The 10,000-nt window shown below is 29.0% G+C and overlaps 1 protein-coding gene across 4 annotated transcripts in view; it reads right to left on the bottom strand.

Annotated features, from left to right (window-relative positions):
* Positions 1-10,000, bottom strand: part of LOC124429912 (insulin-like receptor) — a 74,225-nt gene that overhangs the window by 2,195 nt on the left and 62,030 nt on the right. For all 4 annotated transcript variants that reach the window (XM_046975798.1, XM_046975797.1, XM_046975801.1 and 1 more), the window contains 7 exons: positions 8,087-8,333; positions 4,185-4,290; positions 2,631-4,031; positions 2,212-2,498; positions 1,707-2,075; positions 1,003-1,538; positions 330-825 (listed from right to left, as the gene is read on the bottom strand). In XM_046975798.1, coding sequence (XP_046831754.1) covers positions 330-825; positions 1,003-1,538; positions 1,707-2,075; positions 2,212-2,498; positions 2,631-4,031; positions 4,185-4,290; positions 8,087-8,333 — 3,442 coding nt within the window. The remainder of the gene's footprint in view (positions 1-329; positions 826-1,002; positions 1,539-1,706; positions 2,076-2,211; positions 2,499-2,630; positions 4,032-4,184; positions 4,291-8,086; positions 8,334-10,000) is intronic.

Raw genomic sequence — 10,000 nt, 5'->3', positions numbered from 1 at the left:
TAAGATTAATTATAAAATTAATAATTTGAATTTAATTACTACTTTACTTTTATATTTTGTATTATTTTATTTTACTTTGCTTTATTTATTCTTTTCTCTTCTTCTTTCTGACACAGGTTCATTCTTATTTACAAAAAAAGAAAACCCACAAAAAAAAAAAAAAAAAAGATAAGTAAAAAAATAAAAGTAAATAGTAACTTTCATTCAAATAATTAATTATTAATTTTATAATTAATTAATAAATGAATTTCATTAAATTAACATCACATAATTAATAAAATGAATTTTATTAAATTAATTTTAATTAATAAAAATAATTAATTCTTTACCTGATCGTTCGATAAACCTTGATAAGGTTGCGAGGCAAGGGTTACCATTTCCCATAAAACTACCCCATAACTCCATACATCGGAGAAACTTGTAAATACACCATCCTTTAAGCTTTCAGGTGCCATCCATCTAACTGGTAAAAGACCTTTTGTACCTTTGCGATAATAATCAGTCTCATATATATCCCTTGTCATTCCAAAGTCACCGATCTTAACAGTGAGATCCTCAGCAACCATACAATTTCTCGCTGCCAAATCTCTATGGACAAATTTTTTTGCTGCAAGATATGCCATACCATCGGCTATTTCAATTGCCATTTGTAAGATTCTTTTCAATGTTGGTGGTTGCCTAGAGAAATTTTCACAAACGTCCGGTCTATGACTTCTCAAATATGTCTTTAAATCACCATTCACCATTAGCTCCATTACCACCAAGGTAGGTTGTCCTTGAGACACTACACCGAGCAATCTTACCACATGATGAGTGTTGAAAGCTCTGTATATATATATATATATATAAATAAAAAAAAATTATAATATATATATATATATATATATATATATATATAAATAAATAAAATAGAAATAGTAATAGAAATAGAAATAATGAGACAATTATTTTTCAAAATATTTAATTATAAACGTTAGAATTAAAATGTAAAATGATACTTGCTTCATTACGGATGCTTCGTTAAGAAATTCTATTCTTTCTCTATCCGTTGCATTTTCATTGACTGTTTTAACGGCACAACGTACTTCTGGTTTCCCTTTGACAACGTCCCTTGCTAAACCCTCATAAACCATACCAAAGGAACCATTTCCTAATTCTTTCAGTACATGAATTTTTTTTCTAGGTACTTCCCACTCATCGGGAACATAAACGCTACTAACATATTCTGGATTAACCGTTGCTATTAATCTTCTGCTAGGAACATTACGCATGAATTTTCTTTTGCATATATAAAATCCTACAAACGTCATAACTGCAAATAGACTTGTTAATATTGACCAAAATAATATCCAAAATAATCCCAAATTATTATATTCCTTTATGAAGAAGTATTGTGCCTCTGTGTAATTTCCATTGCCGGCTAAACTCGTGGCTCTGACCTTGATCGAATAATTACCAGCTGGTAGATCTTTAAGAATGTAAGAATTGCCGGCTTTGGTGAAGTCACGTCTTGTAATGCAAACTACGGTTGCTTTTATCTGTAAAAAAAAAGGGGAAAAAAAAAAGAAAAAAAGAAAGAAAGAAAAATAAAAAGGGCGGGGAAAACAAAATAAACAAATAAAAATAAATATAAATAATGTATCATTATCAATGATTAAAACATGATCACGTTTCAACAAATATAAGAATTCTTATGAAATACATACGTTCTGTATATCCACTCTTTTATATTCGATTTGATAGGTAACAATCAGGCCATTCGGTTGCGGTGGTTCTGCCCAATAAAGCGTAACAGTTGTCAGACTGTTATTCTCACCGGAAATGCTCAATCTGAAGGTATTCGCAGGAATATTATCGGCACTATCCAACGGTAATGTTCTATAGGTCTTCATACTTTTGGTCGAACAAGTATCATTTGTATCATTCTTGACAACCTCTCGACATGCTTGTACTTCGATATTGTAATAGGCAAAGTGTCGAAGATTTTTCATGACGAAACTTAAATTTGGATTAGGTACCTCTCTGTCGAATACGATATAAGTATTGTTCACTATTTTATCGGCCGTCGATTCCTTCTGCAAAAAAAAATATATAAATAAATAAATAAATAAATAAAAAAGAAAGTAAGAAAATAAGATCGATTTTTATCTTAATTCATTGAACTATTCTTTACAATAAATTAATATATATATATATATATATATATATTACCTCGGAGTAATAACTACGATCTCTTCTTTTAACTAATTCAAATATCTCGCTAGTGTCACGTCTCCTACGTGCATCTATTCGTTTAACGTAAACCTGATTGTGCAAAGCGTCCTCGAATGCAATTGAACTCGATACTTCCTTTTCGCGCATGGACTGATCTATTTCTCGATCGGCACAATCGCAGGATGTCGTTTCCGGTATCTTTGCCAATTCCTTTTCTTCCTCTGCACGTTTTCTCTCCTCCTCGGCCATTACCGACATTGATTTCTTTTCTGGCAATGACATGGCTAGAAAAATTCAATGTAGAATGAAGTTAGACCAATTCCATCAATAAATTGATGACAAAATAATAAGCATTAAAAAAAAAAAAAAAAGAAGAAGAAAAAAGAGAGAGAGAAAAAAAAGGATAGAAAACTCACGTTCATCGCAATAATTTCTTTGATCGATAAAGTTCGAATCATCCGGTACCCAACGTCCAACGATTCTGTAATGCGTAAGATTACCATTTTTTCTTAAAGGCGGTAACCAAGAGACTATTAATTCGCTGCTGGAATTACTATAGGTTGAAAGTCCTCTAGGAGCACTAGGTGCATGCGGTTTCGTTGTGAAATACGTGACCTTACTTTGTGCACCAGATCTCTCCGTTGCTATTGTATATGTTTTAACGTAAAATGCATATTGCGTGAATGGTTTCAATTGTGTTAAAATATGCGAGAGGTAACTTGGTTTTTCAGGTTCTGTATAATTGGTGGTTATTGGTTTGGTTGATCCTTCGATAGCGGAAACATCGTCAACTCTCCAACCATCACCACCGCAAGCATCTCTACCGTCGTACATCGTTACATTTTCATTTGGTGCTTCGATGAAATACACGACATATCCTAATAATGATCTTGGATCATGATGAGTAAATTGTTCCCATTCTATCAATGCTGCATCCGACGTTGTCTTTGTTACAATAGTTTTCAATTCGGTAACATTACAAGCTACCTTATCGCCATTACTATTAGGTGCTACTTCAAGATCCGTAAACTCTTGTAGACCTGCCTTTTTTCTAAGCGTTTCAATCTTATGAAAGCATAGCTTTGGATTGAAATGAAAAAAGACTTTAGCTGGACCGTCCTTGGACAATATACCAATCTCACCGTGAGTACTCCAATCCCAAAGTTCTTGAAGATTTTGATTGTCCAAAACGGCGAGCGTATATTTACTGTTATCCAAATAATTACCTCTTATAACTCGAAGACTTTTTAAAAAGTTTAATGATATCAATGGAAAACTTCTTACGATCTTCAAATAACCATCTATCTCTTCTATCATATTCAAACTATCCTCTAGCTCATTGACAATATTTTTACCGCCTCTTATCTGAATCTCAAGGCTACCGGTAATATGAGTACAGCCACGTAATTTCTGAGCCGAAGCAATACTGTCAACGCTAGTACCAGCGCATTCCTTTAAACATGGCCCTTTACATTTTCTACATGATGTTTTATTATTTATCTCCTCGTCCATATAACCAGCAGGACATTCGATAATGCAACTACCATTGAATGGTTTGTAAGGATTATCTTTGACGATACTTAATGCCTCTCTTGGCTTTACCATTTGACGACATTCATCCTCACCGATGCAACGACGATTCATAAACTCATATGTACCATTTGGACAATGATTTTGACATTGATTACCACCTACTAAAACGTTCTTACAGACTTTACAATGATTCGCTGTTAATCCCGTACAACCACCCAAGCATGACGGATGACAGCAGTGATTTGAAGCATCACAGGAACGATCTCCGCATCTTTTGTCACATACTGCAAATCATAAAATTTTAGGTTAAGTTCATTTTTATGACACGTCACGTGTGAACGTATTTGAATATGATTATACTTTTGACATTCTTTTTTTTTTTCTTTTCTTTTCTTTAAGAATGAAAATTCATAAATAAATTATAAATTAATACTAACTTCGTTGGCAGTGTTGTCGATTCCAGCAAAGCGTTTCATCGGGCTTAGTCAATCTGGTGGTACAATTTTTTTCACATATCGGACAGCCATTCTTTGGTTTATTTCCCTATATGAAACATACAAAGATGATAATTACACAATTTTATTATTTTATTAAATTTATTACGAATTAATTAATTACAATAATAGATATTAATTATATACGATATAAAAAAAAAAAAAAAAAAAAAAGAAGAAAGAGAAAAAGAAAAGTGAGGTTATGATCGAGAATCATATAATTATTGCATATGTATATGAAAATATAAAATTTGTGTCATGTAAATAAAATATATACACACCTAAAGATATATGTATATGTATATATATATATATATATATATATATATATATATATATATATATATATATATACATGATATAGAAACATGAGTGATGTAATAAAATAAAGATGTATAAAATAAAAAGACAATATTTTGTGTGCGTGTGTGTATGTGCACGTGTGCGCGCGTGTTCGTACGTATAATATAATATTTTTTTTTTGTTTCCTTATTTTTTCTTTTTCTTTTCTTTTCTTTTCTTTTCTTTTCTTTTCTTTTCTTTTTTACAACGTTATCGATTTTGAACAAATGTTTTCATTGGTCGACTTTATCGATTCGTCGTAAAGCATGTTATCTCGTTTCAAATCACGAAAGGTTCGTCCGATTACCATCGACTTCGCACTTTTCTACTCTTGAAATTGTACACGAGTAAATAACAAGAAGAAGAGCACACGCGTGCCGCTCGAATTTCATTTATTTACGTCACTACTTATCGTCTTTCCCTTTCTTATTTATTCGTCTTACATACGATTAAATTCTTTCCCTGCAAAATGATTCCCAATCTCTTTCTACTCTCACTAAACTCTCTTCCTTAAAATTCACTTAATTAACTCTTTTACATTTTCTTTTTTCTATTTTCTTTTGTTTTGTTTTTTGTTTTTCTTTTTCCTTAATTTTTTGTTCCTTTCTTTTTTTTCTTTTTTTTTTTTTTTTTTTTTTTTTTACTTCCTTCAATCAAATTATACAATTTTCATTGTTAACAATCGTAATAAAAAAAAAAAAAAAAAAAATTGTTCATTTGATTTAATCGTCAGAAAAGAATTAGGAAGATTTTAATTTTCTTTTGAAGAAGAAGAAAAAAAAAGAAAAAAAATTGTATCGGTCGGTAAAGTAGATCATTCCTCTATTTTTTTTCTTTTCTTTAATTAAAAAAATTGATTCGATCGATTACCACTCTTAAACACTTTTTTCATCAATATAAATTACAAAATGTTCTTTTCCTTTCTTTTTTTTTAATAATTATTATACCATATAACAATTGTAAATTTGATCGTTGCGACGATAAGAATTTATTAATTCTTTCTGAATAAATCCTGATCGGTTGGTAAGATAGAAATTTTCTTTCTCCAATTCCCCCCACCTATACCACGCCCGCCAATCACGGCACACAAAACTTATTTCGAAGAAAAGAGATTAATTGATTGGAACGTTCTTAAAAAATTCATTCCTATCTCAAATTACTAATAATAATTAATAAACACGAAAGTTATCGTTCGATTATTTCGAAAGAGTTAGAATTTGTTTAGATATTAATATTTTGTTTTAAAAAGAGAAAAAAATAGATCTGTATATATATACATATATATGTATATATATATATATATATATGTATCGATCGGTAACGTAGATCTTTCTCTTATCGACTACACGATAAAGTTCGTCGTACATGTTCGTTATAAATAAACGATAACAATAACAATAATAATAATAACAAAAAAAAAAAACAAAAGACAACAATAACGATAACGACGACTCTTGTGTAAATTTAAGTGAAACTTAATTAATTAATTAATTAATTAATTAATTAATGCTTACGTACATTTCTTGTTTATTTTTTCTTTTTTAATTTTGTTTTTTTTTTTCTATTTTTTCTTCTTTTCTATTTATTTTCTCTTTTTTTTTTATTTTTTAGTCATCTCTTTATACGATGTCGTAGTTATAATAGTAAAAACAAAGTAGAATAACATCAGAAAAAGAGAGAGAGAGAGAGAGAAATAGTAAGAGCGGGGTAGAGAGTGAGAGGGAAAAACACGACGCATTGCGAAGGTCGAAAAATAAATTGCGAAAGGCTGAGAGTTACGTTCCGTTTTGTCCGACTTGTTATTGTTATTGTTATTATTATTATTGATATTGTTGTTGTTGTTGTTGTTGTTGTTGTTATTGTCGTTAATTCTAACCGTAGTTCGTAGTCGTAGTCATAATCGTAATCGTAATCGTAATCGTATCGTCGTCGTTGTCGCTATCATCATCATCATCATCATCATCATCGTCGTTGTAGGTTTAGTCTTAGCTTAATCGTCGATTCGAACGAAAGCACGCGTGTTTGCTTTTCTACGAAGCATCTTCTAGTTACAAGAGGACAATGCCTTTATGCGGATTTTCAAGGACTCGAACGGCGACCCATCCGGTTCCGAGGCTACGCGTTTGTCTCTCTCTCTCTCTCTCTCTCTCTCTCTCTCTTTCTCTCCCTCTTCCTCTCCCTCTTTCTCTGTCTCTCTCTCTCTCTCTTTATAAACGGTCGTGTTTTCGAATACGTGCATGTACGCACGCACGCACGCACGCATTGGTATTTTCGTCCATTTTTATAACCTTCAAATTGATCGAGTTCGATCCTGAATATAATCAAATATATATATATATATATATATATATATATATATATGTATATATATATTTCTCTCCTATGTAAAATTCAAATCGAAAAACAAATATTACAAATTGATTTTCCATATATGTTTAAAATTGTGTTTTAATAAAAATTTGTAAAAACAAAAGAAAACAAAACAAAACAAATAAAAAAAACAAAAGAAAACAAAAGAGATTAAAATCGGTACAATTAATGATTATAGATTTTCATAGAATTGTTTTGTTTGTTATTATTGTTTGTTCTAGTTCGAGAAAAATATTTTATTCGATTTTATTTTATAATAGAACAAATAATATCCCTGAACTTGACACAATTTCTTGCAACAACGTTATTCTCGTATCGTGCATACAAACACACACACACACAGACACACATGCATATGAACGACATTGTGATCATAATGCAACTGGACACAATACTCGTTGGTAGTCAGAGATCTTCGACGAGGTAATGCTAATCGAATGTTGTTGTTGTTTATTTCTTTTTTTTTTTTCTTCCTTACATACCTCGTTAATAATAATCACATATTAATTAATTTAATTAAATAATTAATTAATTTAAATAACTCGACAATGTCTCGATCTATTTCTATCTCTAATCGTAATATCGATCGTCAGTTTTATTTATTACACGTACATAAAAACAACTTCTTTAATCTTAAAAGTGTGATATAAAATTATTTGCATATATATATATATGCATGTACGTATATGCGAATAATTAATTATGTATATAATAGTACGAATAATTAGATATATTAATTTGATATTTATATTAAAAAAATTTTCGTATTAGTCGTACGAATGAAAAATAAGATGAGTAATTTTGGAATTTGACATTTCGATACGATACTGGCGGTATTTTCAAATATAAATCGTCAAAAATGTTACTACACGAATTGATTGATTGGAAAAAGAATAATAATAAATAAATAAATAAATAAATAAATAAATGAATGAATGAAACTTGCATAAATATTGACGATAACGTGAGATACGATTACGAATTCTTTTTTGTTCTTAAAAAAAAGAAAAGAAAAAAAAAAAAAGAAAACGAAAAAGAAAAAGAAAAAAAAAATTGAAAATTGATTTGTAACGTTTCAATCGACCTGTTATAAATATTTATTTGGATATAAAAATTGGATATAAAAATCTTACCGATATGACGTGTTCGCCTTTTCCAGCTTTGGCTATGACATCCCAATCGATGGTGTCAACGTAACAAAGCGCTGGATTCTTTTCGAAACGTACCGAACCACGTAAAATATCGGTCAATGAATGAAGACCGATTTCTTGTAGATGCATCATCTCAAATGCAACTAGAGCATAATTAATAAATAGAGAATGACCTCGAATAACTGTCAGATTTGGAAAGAGACGGCCGACGCTTCGTAGTCCATTTACTCTGAAAAATTTATACATTATTATTATTATTATTATTATTATTATATATTTTGTTTTTATTTTTTACAAAAATTATTTTTATTTTTGTAAAAAATAAAAGCAAAAAACAAATTATACATACATATATAGTTTGCTTTTTTTCTTTTTCCTTTTCTTTTCGATATTTTATATACGAATAGATACAATAAATAAATAAATAAATAAATAAATAAATAAATAAATAAATATATAAATAAATAAATAAATAAATAAATAAATAAATATGTGTTATTGCGTTGAGTCCATTTACTCGTAGTATTAACACTTTTTTTTCCTTCGATCTTTAATATATTTTTTAATATATAAAAAACTATATAAATATATACTTATATGTATATATATTCACATACATACATATATACATACATACATATATATACATATTTATCTACATATAAATTCTCATTTATACAATACATGCGTGTGTGCGTGTGTGTGTGTGTGTGTGTGTGTGTGTGTGTGTGTGTGTGTGTGTGTGTATTAGAAAAAAAAAGAAAAAGAAAAAGAAAAAGAAATAAAATATTCGTAATTATTTTTTAAATGTTGTCAATGAAAAATTATAAGTTGTAAAAATCGTGCAACGATTCTATCTTGCTCTCGTTCACTGAGATCGTAACAAAAGATAGGAAAAAGAAAAGAAAAAAAAAAAAAAAAAAAAAAAAAAAAAAAAAAAAAAAAAACAATAAAATAAAAAAAAGACAACAAGAAAGTATGAAAGAAAGAAAGTAAGAAAGGATGAAAGAGAGAAAGAAAAGAAGGGAAAGAAGATGGAAGAGAACAAACAAAAAAGAAGAAAAAAAAAAAAGGAGAAAAAAAAGGAGAAAGAAAGAAAGAAAGAAAAGAGAAGAAAAAAAGTAAGCAGAAGCCGCGATAATAACAAGCCGCGTGCCTGAAAACGAGTTTAGTGACCTGAGAAAGGGGGGTTGGAACCGAGTGAAACGTCTACTTCTTTCTACTCGACCTTTTATAACTTCTTGATCGTTGCATACCACCTTCTCGTGGGAGAGAGAGAGAGAGAGAGAGAGAGAGTGGGAGAGGGTGAGGGGGGAAATAAGAGCGGGAAAATAGTACGTGAAAAAAGAAAAAAAAAAAAAATATTAAAAATAAAAGAAAAAAATATAATTAACAATATCATTGACACAATTCTACTTTGGTATGTGTGTGTATGTGTATGTACATATATACATGTATATACATTTTATAGATAACGTTATTATATAATTAATTATATAAATAATTAAGCCATTAATATAATATTTAAATGAGTATTAATATATTAATACAAATATTAAATTAATAATATTAATTCATAAACAATGCCTGTATATATGTGTGTGTGTGTGTGTGTGTGTTTTTCCTTTTTTTTTTTTTTTTTAAATTTTTAATATTATTATTGACATATCATATCATTAAAAATTATCATTAACAATAATTAACGTTGAATTTATTATTTGTATTAAAAAAGAAAACAAAATTTATTAATAAATGGGATGGAGCTTTGATGGGACCTTTTTCTTTTGCTGAATCCAGAAAAAAAAAAGAAAAAGAAGAAAAAAGAAAGAAAGAAACAGAAAAAGAAAAAGACAGAGACAATAATATATATATATATATATATATATATATATATAT

Source organism: Vespa crabro, chromosome 16, assembly GCF_910589235.1.
Source record: "Vespa crabro chromosome 16, iyVesCrab1.2, whole genome shotgun sequence".
NCBI classification, from domain to species: Eukaryota; Metazoa; Arthropoda; class Insecta; order Hymenoptera; family Vespidae; genus Vespa; species Vespa crabro.
Note: the sequence above shows the minus strand (reverse complement) of the source record. Positions and strands in the feature narration are given on the sequence as shown.